Below are 15,223 nucleotides of genomic sequence, written 5' to 3' on the forward strand. Positions count from 1 at the left end.
GCATGTGTATATTGTCTAGTTGTCTCTTAAGCGCTTGACTGTAAATACTAGGACTTTCTGTGAAACCTTGAGGAGCTCGTGTGAATTTATAGCTTCTTCCATTTAAACAGAATCCGAAAAGAAACTGGCTGTCTGGATGAATGGGGACACTAAAGAATGCGTTCTTGAGATCAATAACAGTAAAGAACGTAGCTTCGGAATCAATGGCAGTCAATAGGGAAGAAATATCTGGAACCACTGGGTACTGGGGTATGATACATTTATTGAGTTCTCGAAGGTCAATCACTAATCGATAAACTGGAGGTGCATTTGGATCTGTACGTTTTAGAATCGGAATGATAAGAGAATTACATACATTGGAGTCAGTTTCTACAACTACTCCTTGAGCGATGAGGTCGTCAATAATTTTGGATAAGGCTGCTACAGCCTCAGGTGGCAATTTGTACTGTCGGATTCGTGGTAATACAACACCTTGTTTCAGAGTGACACGATAGGGTGTAATATGCATACAACCTACATCAGTTGGGCCTTGCGCCCATAAATGCTGTGGTACATTCAATAATCTTGGATCAAAATCACGTAATACATAATGACCTTTAAAATCTCGTAAAAACAATCTCACTCCTTCTGGGGAGCAACAAATTACTGCTCCTAATTCCTTCAGGGTTTTAATACCTAATAAATTTTCTGGACAAGATTTCGTAAGTAACAAGTCAGTAGTTCGGGACAATGGACCAACTTCTAGGGAAACTGGTTTCGATATTTCATTAACAATAGGCTTTCCTGAAAATCCAAGGGAAACATTTCTAGAGCCTGAGAGTGGAGCCCCTGGAACCTCGTCATGACTGATGGTAGTCCTACTTGCCCCTGTATCAATCAGAAACTTTCTGTCTTTCCCTAATACTTGACTGTGTACATAGGGACCCTCTTGATCTACAGGAATCTCGATGAGAGGCAAGCCAACCTCCCTCTCTAGGCTGTTTCATGAATACTGCTGATATTCTGGATAATCTGACTGTGCATACTGGTACATCTGTTGTGTAACGTGTTGTGTGGCAGCTATAGGCTGCGGTACTGTAACTGTCTGTTGTGCATTCTGCGGTGATTGCGTATTCTGCGAAACTTGTTCTTGTCTAGGAGGACGTGGTCTCTCTTTCGTCTTACCAGTAGCTATGTTATGTTTCAGAACTGCACATTTGTTTATATAATGACCTGGCTGTTTACAATAATTGCATGTCCCTTTAACGGGAGCTGCAGAATGACTAGTTTGACTCGGACCCCTCTTCTGACTGTCTTGTGGAACAGACTGTGCAACTAGTACTTTCATTTTCGTGTCCTTCATACGTCTTCTTTCGTGTTCTTGCTCTTCCCTGATTCTGTTCTGGTGGTACTGGAGCATCTGGAGCATTTGTGACGGAGTATTAGCTTGCCAAGTACTCTCGACTTTCAGTACTCGATTTTTGACTTGTGGTAAAGAATTCTCAACTAGTTTGGTAACAAAAAGATGTGGATACGACTCACTACTTGTTTTCAGGCCGCTATTTATAATGAAACATTTCTCAAATCTAGAATAAAAATCACTAGTGTCTTCATCTTGTTTCTGTTTACAGGCTGAGATAGCATCCCAGTCTTCCTTTTTCGTGGCTAGTAATCTTGGCAGGACTTGTATTAACAATTCGGGCAATGCTTTAGCTTTTTCCCCCAAGACCAGTACCTGGAACTCGTGTGTTATCTTCAGTCTCTAATGCGGTCCAATCTATCTTTTTCTCTCCCACCTCTCATTCTTTTTCTTTAAGTTTTTCATATATGCCCGCAGGCAACAGGACCTTTAACATTTTAATGATATCAGGATACGTGTATTCTCCCATACGGAGCATGTCCTTTAATTCACGGTGGAACCCTGCTGGATCTTTATCGTGACAGGGTATTAACTTTTTCATTTCTAAGAGTTCTATTTTCGTGATAGGGGTGTAAACAAATACTTGTTCTAGATCACCCCCCGCTCCTTTAACTGGATGTACTTCTCGTAACGGATTCTGTCTGTCTATGTAGAATGATTCTCTTACTGGGGGTGGAACAGGAACAAAATGTGGAGTCAGGAACGTACTGTACTTGTGACGTTGCTCTAAAATGACACTAATTAAATCAGTACTACCTAGACCTTTCCATCTGTTTAGGAGTAACTCGTTCAGGACATCATACAAAGGACCTGGATCAGAATGCTGATCCTCATACAGTGTAATGAGGTGCTGGATCATATACATACCCACCAGACGCTGCTCGGCTGGGGGCAGCTTCAGAAACGTTTGGGCCACTATTTCATCTGAAAACGTGGTAGAATCACTAGTCCATCGGACTGCTGATCGGGCTAGTTCTTGTTCATGCATGGTACTAAGCTCACTATAACCTATTCGTAGTTTCAGAATTTTATCTGTAGCCTGGAATACTTGTTCCAGAGAACACTGTTCTGGTACGGGAGGAGGAAAAACTTTCTTGTAATCTAGGCGTGAATGTCGGTCGGAAAATCTAGTTCTACCTACATACGCTATTCTGTCGGGATTCTCGCTGTCTACCTCTTCACTGGAAGAGTCATTCTCTTTCTCGGTTGCTCTTTTTGCTTTCTCCTTCTCGTGTATACGTAGAATTTCTTTACGAATTTTCCTGTACATACTTTCTATACTACCTTGTGTCTTATGTTTTCCCTCGGCTATATTGTCACTCCATCTCGTCAGGGCTTTCATCTCGTCTTTATCTTTATCAGGATAATCCTGTTCTCTTATTAAACAGTTAATCATAAATTGCAGAATCATACTTTGAATCTCGACCTTTCTGTGTGCCATAGCTTCGTGAATACTTTCTGAATTCTCCCCTGTACGGATAAAATGATATATTCTGTCTAGATGTTCCTTCATATCAGGCAGGGTGGCCAAAAAGTTGGCAACTCGTCTTAAACGTACTGAATACAATATCATGTGATCTTCACCTGGTACTGAATCATATATGCAGTCAGTAAGGTGTCGCTTGAGGTCTGCGTATGTAGTCACTTTTGGCGTGCGCTGTAACGCTGCGTCTCTCAGCGTCAGTCGTTTTACTTGAGGCGGGGTGGTAGGAGCACCTCCCCCCGCTCCTCCTGAACTAGAATCGTCAATTAATACTGAATGTGCTGGTAAAGTGACTGGCAAAACACGTGGTGTGGACTGGTCCGGGGGTACTGGTACATGGACAGGGTTCCCGGGACCAGTGACTGGAGGACCAGGAATTACATTATTAACCGGGTGCTGAGGTTGAGCAGGCGGAATGGAATTTGCATATTCTGGGACAGTATCGTCCAAATAGGACGACAGAAAAATTTCAGCTGCAGTCGGTTTATGACGTAGCTTAGTCGGGACCAAGGGTGGCGGTAAATTACAGGATGCTTCCGGGGTTGCCTTCGGCAAGCCCTCGGCAAGAAGAGGATACATACCTTTAATAAGGGCATTTCTCTGTCTATCTGACTGTTCTGCTCTAACTCGTTCACCTTCTTCTAGAAGTTCCCTTTCTTGGGCTTTTTCTGAGGATTCCCTACTTAATTCTGCTTTTCTGAATTCTTTCTCGGATCTCCTATGCGATTCTTTACGCCATAATTCTATGGCATCCTTCTGGGACTGTCTGGCTTTCTTTTTCAATAATGCTTCTTCTACTCGCATGATGCACTCGGCATCCCATGTACCTGATACAGGCCATCTATATTTCTCTTCAAGATTCTTTGTATATTCCACCCATAAGTCTAGATATAATATGGCATCTAAGCCATGCTTGTGATACATAAAATGACAAGGACTGTCCCTAGGAGGGACAGGAACTGCTTCTTCGAGTAACCCTTTTCTAGTCTTTATCTGACGTAACCTAGAAAACAGAGGCATCTTGAACTTGTACTTGGACTTAAACACAATACACAATAAACACAGTAATGAAATGGCAAACAAATCACTCATACCACGACATAAATATACATTAATAACGGTTCGAACAGAATTCTACCTGATACACTGAAAACATAATACTTGAATGTCTCGAGAACAGACTTAGTAGAAATACTGGATGCACTGCTAAAAACAGTACAGAAACTAGATGCACTGCTAAAACAGTACAGAACATACCGGTCTCATAAAGAGACACGTCATACCGTATCCACCTAGGTGAATACTTCGGACTGGATCTGTGTACCCAAACTCATCGGACCAGGGACAAACTAATGAACCTGTCTAGATACTTCCCCCGCTACGGTACTCACCGGGAAGCAGAAACTGAAGGCCTCGGACTGGACTGGACTGCTACGACGTCTGGTTACTGCTACGCATGCGCTTCGAGCTTCGGGCTTCGGTTACAGGTGGGCCTCCAGATACCTCGGACCTTGCTCTCTCGGCTTGGGCTCTGGTCGGGACGAACCGCATTCCTCACCGCCTCGTCTGGATGCCGGACCGCAGTCTCCGTCTCCTCCGTGGGCCTGAGGGAGACTTGAAGCAGAAATATCTGCACGTGCACGGTAGAGTTCCGTCACGGCTGTAGAAGGGTCAGGGGGCCTGCGTTACATCTCCGGCGCGTGGGGAAAGGGCTCGTCCCTGTTCGGGCGCCATTATGTGGTAAATAAATAATTAATTACCGGTACTATTTTTCTATGCATTAAATAAAACAGATAGCTCAATAAATAAGAGGCAGGATCCGGGGTATCTGAGTTGAACAGGCTTTAATCAGGCACAAGGGAAGGGACAGGATCGGAATAGCCTGGCATGAAATGGAATGGCAGCTGCCCCGTTTCATTAACAGTACATGGTATATATAGCAAAACATTACAATTACATTGAATACAGTAGGCGTGACAAGTGACAAACGTAAGATAAGAACACATGGGCGTGAATAGAAGGCGTGCACAGGGCGTGCACGAAGACATGTGATGTAGACGTCACAGAAGTGTCATGAAATGGGTGGATACATGGAGGGGGCTACCTGGGCAGCTGGAACCTTTAACCTAGTGGTGCGCGCAAACGGACTATGACGTGTATCTGGGGAGAACTGGGGGCTCTGACTTCTACACTAGAAGAGGAGACGAAAGTCTGGGATGTCAGGACGACATGTACCTATAGCATATCTGGTATCTTGTGTTTGGAGTACATGTTGATAGAATCTAAATGTCATCAGAGCAAAAGCTACTTGACACTAAGACTGGTGCATGCATATATTCTTCATGTATTGCGTGTGCTATGAATCTTCTATGGATATTAGTACAGTAATTCACTTGCATGGAGACAGGAAGACTAGACTATAGCTGAAGATGTTTATGCGGTTCGTTAGCTTAGGAATGTGAAGACGGAGAGCTGAACTGATAACTGTAGGCATAACATATTCTTGGCAGGCAGGCAGACAGAGCCAGGCCGGGCACCGCGCTGCGCGGCAGGAAGTAAGTGAAGGGTCAGGGATGCAGGTGGGGGCTGTATCGCTCCTCAGAGTGGGTTCAGGAGACTGGAGCTTGAATCTAGCGTCCGGGCCCTCATGAGGCCTAGAAACGGGGACAATTTCGATGAATTAACGTGCACAATGGAAAAGGGTGCCAACATAGGCCTAGAAGCCTAATTCACGTTGTTTTTCACAGGGACTGGATAACTGGCATACTAAACGTTGGACACAACTATAATTGCGTCTTTATTCGGTCATAGGGGAATACATGCATATTAATCATGCACATATTACATAGGATGGGGAACACGTAGGCACACATGATAAGGCAAAATTCAATTTTCCTCAATCTACCTACTCATCTATCTCACATGGCGTTCCACAGGGCTCGGCAATCAGCCCTATTTTATTTAACATCTATATGAAACCTCTGATTGCTGTCATCAAAAAGCATAACATTAACATCATTAATTATGCCGATGACACGCAGTTGATCTTCTCCCTTGAGGGAGATCAATCAATATCAACAGAAGTGTTTCATGACTGCCTGCGGGATACGACTTCTTGGCTGGAGGAGAATATGCTGCAATTTAATGAAGATAAGACAGAGGTGCTTTACTGTCCGAGGGACAGAATTCCCTCTGCCTTACCCTGTGCCTTACCTTGTAACTTTTGTCCAGCAAGTACCACGACCATGGTTCAACCGGTAAAGTCTGTGCGTTATCTTGGCATCTTGTTCGATTCTAAACTTACTCTTGAATCACAGGTCAGGAAAACCGTGACCTGCTGCCCGGCCATTATTAGGTCCCTGCGGAAGATCCTCCATCTGCTTCCATCTTACGCTCGGGCTTTGATAGTCCGTAGCACCATTCTTAGCAGGCTCGATTATTGTAACGCCCTGTTTCTTGAGTCACCTAAGTTTCTGCTTGAAAGGCTGCAGAGGATCCAGTCGACAGCTGCCAAACTGGCCTTGGGGTGGCCTAGAAGATCTGCCTCCTCAGTGGCGATGGCGGAACTACACTGGCTTCCTCTTGCACAGAGAGTCCAGTTTAAGTCTCTCTGTATAGTGTTTAAAGCCTTACAAACGGAGGGTCCTGTGTCTATGCAGCGTATGTTCAAGTGGTATGTGCCTGCTAGATGTCTCCGCTCCTCGGCGGCTAGATTGGTGGTAATGCCGAGAGTTAGGAAAGTCAGGTCAGGTGGGCGAACCTTTGGGTACGCTGCTGCTAAGCTTTGGAATCAACTGCCCTTGGAACTAAGACAACTTAATGACTTGTGTTCCTTTAGAAGAAGTCTTAAAACTTGGCTGTTTCCTAAAACTTAGTCGGTCGTCCGGTCTCCTGTTTCTCCATTACCATGTCCTTTTTTGTGTTGACTCAACAGCGCCAGGATGCCTTTTTTGGTGGTAGTGCGCTCTATAAGTTAAATAAATAAAATAAATAAATAAATATAACTACACTTGCTCTAGCAAGATATGGTGGTTCAGAGCAGTTCGAAGACCTACTTGCCCGACGCAGTTTGCTACAGCAAGTGCAGAAGGAAGCAGACTCTCCAGCTGACGCACTGATCAGGAAGCTGCCTTTCTCCTGCCGAGAATCCAGCGTAAAATCCTTTTGTGCATGGCTGATGTAGGGGCCTCCTGGTTATCCCCAAGTGAAGCCCAGTGTGCAAGAAGTTTCATTAATCACACAAAATGGAAAAAACAAATATCATACTGCTTCTAATTTACCATTAATTCAAATTAGATGTTAAAGCACATGAGAAACCTACTTTACTAAATTAGCACAATCACTTCATAAGAGAGTAGTTTATTACATTAGTCCGATGTAAAGCACACCCTGCACATGGAAAGCAGTGCATTCAGTCCAAGTAGTGACAGTGACTTTGGCGCAACCAAACTACTGGATCGGAGATTATGTCTTCGCATGGCAGAGGATGCAGCTTTCGCCGGATCCAGGAGCTGGTGTGTGAAGCGGGGCCACGCGGCTGCGAAAGTGACAGAACAGATGGCACCCTGCACGCCCCTGCTCGCTCCCACAAGCCGGAGGCTGCCACACACACACGAGTGAAGGTCTGGAGTGATTCCTAGAGCCCTCTCCTAGTGCAGTGCAAGTGCGCTGCACTAGGCTCGACCTAAAAAGGACATGGATAGTCTTTTAAACCGACTTTTCATTGCCAATATAGCCATTGATAGGGATACATACAGCTTATTTTGGTACCGTGGGACTCCCACTTCGACCACAGGGAATGATTCAAGCATGTGAATCTATGAAAGACACCAATACTGGAGAACTGCTGTTACAGGTAAGTAACTTACTTTCTCTGCCACCCAGCTCTGGATCATTGTAGAAGGGTCTCTATTGTAACACTAAATTTAAAATGACCTGGTTGTGCTGTCATGTACTGTCACCAAGCAACTTTAGATATACCCACCGTTATTTTATTTTGTGAATGCTGTATAATGTGTTTTTTTACGGGACTCTACAGAGTTCTACAGAGCCAGGAGCCGTTGTATACGGGTCAAGTTTTTCTTTTCCTTTATTAGTTAATTCTTTAAAAGGCAGACAGCCAATGAGTTTCGTCCTTAGAAACAGGACTTCTTCAGAGCAATGTAGAATCTATGCAGAGGATTAGGAGTAAGTAGAAACAGTAGTGACCTTGGGCAAATAGTGTGGTGCGGCAAAGGTGGCAGTTGTACCCTTACGTCGTGGTCGTCTGTTATAGCCAACAAGTAATCCAATCAAGAGAGAGAGATAAGAGGATAGGCCTCCATTCATGTTCTTGATGTAACTTAAGAATTTGTAGCAGGGTATCTATAAAACACGTGTGGTATGATAGCCACGACGGTATGTTGTAGTGGTGCAGTTGTAACTCCCTAGACCATATCTAGAGTCTAGCAAGAATACTTTCTATCAAGTAGTAACACGCCGCATGGTAGATGGCGTTCTCCTGCTGCCTGGTTTTAAAGAATGAACCAATAAAGGAAAAGAAAAACTTGACCCTTACACAACGGCTCTGTGGCTCCGTAGAAATCTACTACTTAAAGGATATTTGAACATTGTCGCTAGGTGGTGCAGCTCTGATTTAGCGTTTTAATTTTGTTGCTCCTGGTAATAGGGGAGTTCTCTTGGACAGGGGGCACGTTTGGTGATTTGCACACAAGATCCTATTTTGTATTTCAATGATTTCAATTGGTGATTGCATGTGATTGGTGCCTTACTTGTTGCTTTTTAGTCCACTGTCCAGTTTGTGTGTTTGGATATTACAGTGTATGTCTTCCTACCAGGTGTATACTGTAGGGCCTGATTATGCACATGCAGAAGCTCGTAAATCCCCTGCTTTGGATGGTAAAGTGGAACGGGACAGCGAGGGGAAAGAAATCCGTTACCCAGTTATGCTAACAGCAATGGAGAAGTTGGTCGCACGGAAAGTTTGCCTTGCATTTCAGGTGAGTAACACATATATAATTGAAAAGAATGTCATTTATTTTTTAGGGGAAAAGGTGAGTAATATTTATTTAATTGTAAAGAATGTCATGTTTTCGGAAAGAAGGAAAAATATTTATTGCAAATCCTCACAGGCAAATAGTGATGTGGTACTCTCGACACTTTCTCAGTCCGCTTAGCCATTGACGTGGGTCCTGGAGGCTCTTTTGATGTCTTACCCACAGATTTCCTCTGCATTTCGACAATAAGTAGACCAAATATCTCCTCCAGAACTTTCTGGATGTAAGCCTTGTTGCAGGTAACACAAATTTCTGCAATTGTTTGTTGGCTCTGCTCCCTTGAAGCTCTCTGACTCTTTTCTCTCCCCCCTTACACTTTCATCTTCCGATGGCAGAGGGTTTCCCATTTTACCACTATTTGTAAGACAATCATGAGGGATCTCAGGGTCATAAAGTTCATCCATAAGGTTTACACTGTTCCATTCCCTTTCCCCTCCCTCCAGACCACCTTTCTTCCACCAGGACCTGTTTTGGAGGTAATGATTCTTGTCTTCCTGAACAAGGGGACCATTGTAGTGGTGCCTTTGGGAGAAAGCGGCACAGGATTCTATTCCCTTTACTTCTTGGTCCCCAATAAGTACAGAAGGTTGAGACTAATTCCATATCCCTGCCTTCTGAATTAGTTAATTTGGCGTGTCAAGTTAAATATGGTCTCCTGAGCCAAGTTTTAATAGACTGAAATGTGTGAGCTTGGTTTGCATCTGTGGATCTCCAGGACCCCTATTTTCATGGTTGAATCCTTCTTGCCCACATATTTAATCTGAGTTTGACAGTGGCATCCCAACAGTTTACAAAAGTGCTACTGGTGGTGGCAGTTTCACTGTGATGGGCAGGAGTTCATTTATTATCATACTTGGCAGACTTGCTAGTGAAAGCAGCCTTGGGTGTGTTGGTTAGTGAACTTCTCCAGTGCCAATGGCTTTAGGACTATGACTTTAGCTTTTCCATAATAACCCAAAAGCCTCACCTGTCTTCTTTGTGGAGGCTGACCGCCTTAGGGTGGTACTAGATGTGACCCATAAAAAGGTATTTTCTCCTCAGAGGGTCTTAGATATTCACAAGATGTTTCTGAGGTTTCTAACTTTGATCTTAGTTGTGCAGTTCTTGTCTGCTTGGCCTCAGGGCCTTGTGCATCCTGCTGTGCCACACGAACGCCCTTCAGTAGTGCCGGAGGTCACAGTGGTTCCTGCATCAATTGCATCTTACAGGTGTAGATTTGCATTTCTGTTGATCTAGCTGTGCACTGCTAGATCTCGTTCCACCATTTTGTGGGTTCGCCTTTTCAGTTCTCTTAAATCTCAAGATGCTGTGGTCAAGGATGCCTTCTTGCTGGATGCCCATCTGGGCATGGGGCTTTTGATCAATGTCGAAGCAGCATCTGCACATAAATGTGCTTGAACTGCAGGTGGTCCGTCTATAATGAGGACATTTCTCCCTTTCATCTCAGGAAGCAAAAATGCTTTACCCCTGACATCAGTTGAGAAACAATGCTTTCTTTATAATTTTAAGGAGCAGTCCAGAAATTCTGCCACATCGATCCCAAGTCTGGAATAAGTATTCCAGGAGGGACTGAAATTGATGTAATTGCCAGCAATTTTCTGGTCCATTGTCTCTACTAGCCCTCCCTTGAAGCATATTTGAAGGGCTCCACAATATGTACTGCAGGAAAAGGTAGTGTTCAGCAGCAGGTGTTCTCACATATAACGATTTCTCTCCCTGGTGTGTAATGTAGAAAAATGAAAACAAATACGGGAGCATCTAAGTCTGTTCAAATAAATTCTGGTATATGTTCTTAAAATTCAGTTATACATCAAATGTATTATCTTTTATTGTGTTATTCCTTCACCAATTTCCATACAGTCATTTTTTTCCCAAAGATAATTCCATGGTGCACCGCATAATCTTTCAACACATGTATTGCTGCAGAAGATCGCTTTCTCAAAGTAAATTGATCCCAAATAGATATTCAAAGATGTGTTGTAATCATCAGAAACTGAAGATAGTCACTGAAGATAGTCATTGACAGGTAGATTATAATTTAAGGTTCACTTGGAATGAACTCTTTTCTGATATTTGGGAACGTCAAGGATATAAATATATGTTCGAGGCATATGAGCTGTAGATCACATGCTTTGCATTGCCCACCATCTAGTGTTGGGCCCAGATGTTTGCACTTTGTTTTTATTCGAAGAAGTCTTTACCAGTCACAAGGTAGGTGACTCCTCCTTTCTGTGACATTGTGCATGGGCATCAACTCCATTGTTAGATTGTTTTTTTCCACCATCGGGTTCAGATGTGAATTGCTGAGCTCTGGTTTAGCACCGTTTCTCGGGTTCCCTTCGACGAGCAATCCACTACCCTCGACAGGATTGTTTCCCGATAGCGTTTACCATTCTCCGCCTATCGTTTCGACTTAAAAGATCTTTGATCGGAAAACTCGTGGAGGGCCTTTGGGCCTACCCACACCGGGTACGCTAGCAGTCGATGGAATGGACTCCATTCAAGCTCTGTGCCGGATGTCGAGCCAAGTTTCCGCAAACCGACCTGCAAGAAGGGGGCAATCTCTGTTTGTCCCCGGAACACGACAAGAAAGTCTGCGACGCGTGCCGATCGTTTTGAGCAAAGAAGCCGCTTCGTGACCGTCAAGCTTGACCCACGAGATGCAACGCCAAGGCGGCTCCGTACCGAACATCTTCGGCGAAGATTCCAACTGAGAAGAAACACTCCCTCAAGGAGCCGAGGAAGAGTAACATGTCCTCGAGGCCGACTCAGACATGGAAGTAGAGGAGCAAGTTACACCAGGTCAGCGTACCGTGAGTACAGAAACCCCCTTGTCCCAACAACCAAAGACAAAAAAGACTACGGTCTTTCCTCTGCCTGCGGGCCAAGGTCAGCACCGAGAAAAAGTTTCGAGCACCCTGCCTGTGGGTCTGGGCCCGAAACACAAAGAAAAGCCTTCCGGCTCGGTCTCTCGCCGGTCCCATGCAGTCACCGAGCCGAAATCCTTGGCGTCGAAATCCAAGCACATCCTGGTCCACGCTCCTTCTTTGTCGAAGCCTAAATCTTCGGTACCAAATTGTTTGGAGCAGAAACTTGCGATGTCGAAAACTGCAAGTAAAGATAAAAAGAATCCGACAAAAGAGACTCGGTCTGATGTTACACCTTCAGATCTGAAACAAAAAGAACTGGTTATTAACCTAGATACTGGACATATTCGTGCCAAATTGACTGAAAAAAGGAAATTGGCCCAACAGGATAAGCACCACATGCCCCTGAAGAAAAGTAATGTGGGGACAAACCCTTCACCACCTCCTTCACCTACTAATCCTCAATTACTCAACACACCCGCTAATTCACCACCATCACCTGACCCACAGGATGAAGGGGATGGAGATGAGGACAGGCCACAAGATGTTGACCCATGGGAGGATTATGATACTGACCCTGACTTATACCCGTCCAGGCCATCACCACCGGTTGACAATGTAGGCTACCTTGAGCTTCTTAATAGGGCCGTTCATTACCATGGGGTGGAACTACATAAAGAGGCTTTAGAGGAGGACTTCTTGTTTGAGACCTTAAGCTCCACTCAGAAAACTACAAATACACTACCAATGCTTATGGGGATGATTAAGCAAGCAGATGAGGTTTTTAAAGATCCTGTAAGGGCAAGAATCATCACAGCCAAGGTTGAGAAGACATACAAGACAGCACCTACTGACCCTGCCTACATCAAGGGTCAGCTAGCCTTGGACTCTCTTTTGGTTTCTGATGCTTGCAACAGAGCTAACTCACAGACCACAGGTGAGGCCCCTCCTCCTGATAAGGAGTCCAAGTTAATTGATGCCTCTGGCAAAAGGGTAGCCTCACACGCAGCTAATCTCTGGCGTATTGCTAATGCTCAGGCTTTGCTAGCCAGATATTATAGGGCTCATTACAATGAGCTTAAAAATGTATGCAATTTCTGTCTGATGAGCACAAATCTAAGGCAAATGATCTTATACAGGAGGGCACACTTATCACCAATACCTCCATCAAGTGCGCATTAGATGCAGCAGACGCAGTAGCACGCGCATTAAACACCAGTGTAGACATGCATGGTTGAGAATTTCAGGTTTCAAACCTGAGGTACAGGCCTCCATTCTCAATCAGCCCTTTGATAAGGAACACCTCTTGGGTCCAGCAGTGGACACCTCACTGGAAAAAAAGGAAGGACACTGAGGTTGCAAAGTCCATGGGGGCTTTACATTTACCTGCGAGTACGGGTTACTTTCGGCGCTCCTTTTACAGGGGTGGCTCCAAAAATATTACTTCAATCAAGGGAGAGAGAGAGGAAGAAGTCTACACTAGTTCACTTCCCCTGGTGCAGTAGATTAATTTAAATGAGAACTAACTATTGGATGGAACCTAGGGGCCTATGTCTGGGAGAAAAAACACTTAGTTTGTTATGAAGACCCTCACTCACCAACCTAGTTGGTGGCATGCTTCATCATCGGGTCCCACCCCAGGTGCCGAGTGCTCCTAGGGTGTGCTGTGATGCCTGACTACAGTGGAGCAGGTTTTTTTGTTTAGTGAGAGTGCAGTGAAGTGATTAAGAGTGAGTTTAAAAACTGTCCAATGGACCCCAAAATAATTTTTAGGAGAAGTTTAATGGTGGGTCCTTGGTAGTATTAACAAGCATTTGCAATGCAATAGGTCTCGCATTAGGAAAGTTTGAGCTATTGGTATTGTAAATTACACATTTTTTATTTATGTGTTGGTTTTGAAAATAGCGAAATTAGTAGCATTGTTATTTACAATGCCAATAGTTATAACTTTCACAAATGTGACACCTATAGCATTTGTAATGCAATATGTGTTGTATTTACGTGACTTACATGTATTGATATTACAAATAACAATGACTTTTAATTTTGTTTCAATAATTAATACTTAAATAAAAGTTATTGTAATTGATAATGGCAATAGCTTAAAGTTTTGTAAATAACTTTTGTGAAGATTATTTTCAGTGTATTTTATTGTGACGAAAATCCAAGAACAGAAGTGAAATATTAACATCTTTTTGTGACATTTGTCATAAAGCTTGAAACATTGAGAGAACATATTTGAACCAGTTGTTGTTGAATGGTTGCACAGATTGATGCTGTGGTGGCGCTGAGTGATGTTGTGGTGGCGACGAGTGATGCAGTGGGGTTCAGTGATGCTGTGGAAGAGCATAGTGATGTTGTGGTGCCCCCGAGTGATGCTGTGGTGGTGCTGATTGATGCTGTATGCTATGTTTTGTGTTGCTATCCTATGTTTTGATTTGTTATGCTATGCTGTGTTTTGTTATGCTATGTTTTGTTATGCTATGTTTTGCTATGCTATGTTTTGCTATGCTATGTTTTGCTATGCTATGCTTTGCTATGCTTTGTTATGCTATGCTTTGTTATGCTATGTTTTGTTTTATATGCTACGCTATGTTTTGCTATGCTATAATATGTTGCGTTTTGTTAAGCTATGCTACGTTTTGTTGTGTTTTGCTACGTTTTGTTATGTCGTGTGTTGGGTTTTGTTATGCTATGTTTTGTTATGCTATGTTTTGTTTTGCTATCCTATGTTTTCTTATGCTATGTTTTGCTATTGTATGCTTTGATTTATTATGCTATGCTATGTTATGCTATGCTGTTTTGCTATGCTATGTTATGCTATGTTTTGCTATGCTATGTTTTGCTATGCTACGCTTTGCTATGTTTTGTTATGCTATGCTTTGTTATGCTATGCTATGTTTTGTTGTGTTTTATTATGCTATGCTTTGTTTTGCCATGCTATGTTTTGTTATGCTGTGGTGTGTTGTGTTTGATATGCTATGTTTTGGTACGCTATGATATGTTGTGTTTTGTTAAGCTATGCTATTCTTTGTTGTATTTTGCTATGTTTTGTTATGCTATGTGTTGTTGTGTTTTGTTATGCTATGCTATGTTTTGTTATGCTATGTTTTGTTGTGTTTTGCTATGCTTTGTTATGCTATGTTTTGTTATGCTATGTTTTGTTGTGCTATGCTACGTTTTGTTGTGCTATGCTATGTTTTGTTGTGTTTTGTTATGCTATGTTTTTTGTGTTTCGTTATGCTATACTATGTTTTGTTATGCTATGCTATGCTATATTTTGTTATGCTATGCTATGTTTTGTTTTGCTATACTATGTTTTGCTACCCTGGGGTGTGGTTGTGTGTGTGTGGGGTTGTGTGTGTGTGGGGTTGTGTGTGTGTGGTTGTGTGTGGGGGGTTGTGTGTGGGGGGTTGTT

General features: G+C 43.3%; 1 protein-coding gene across 21 annotated transcripts in view; it reads left to right on the forward strand.

Moving 5' to 3' along the window:
* The window catches only part of PPIP5K1 (diphosphoinositol pentakisphosphate kinase 1), a 1,366,868-nt gene that overhangs the window by 337,657 nt on the left and 1,013,988 nt on the right, over positions 1-15,223 (forward strand). For all 21 annotated transcript variants that reach the window (XM_078683299.1, XM_078683308.1, XM_078683288.1 and 18 more), the window contains one exon: positions 8,720-8,881. In XM_078683299.1, the coding sequence (XP_078539425.1) occupies positions 8,720-8,881 (162 nt within the window). The remainder of the gene's footprint in view (positions 1-8,719; positions 8,882-15,223) is intronic.

The sequence above is a fragment of the Lissotriton helveticus genome, chromosome 3_1, assembly GCF_964261635.1.
Source record: "Lissotriton helveticus chromosome 3_1, aLisHel1.1, whole genome shotgun sequence".
Taxonomy (NCBI): domain Eukaryota; kingdom Metazoa; phylum Chordata; class Amphibia; order Caudata; family Salamandridae; genus Lissotriton; species Lissotriton helveticus.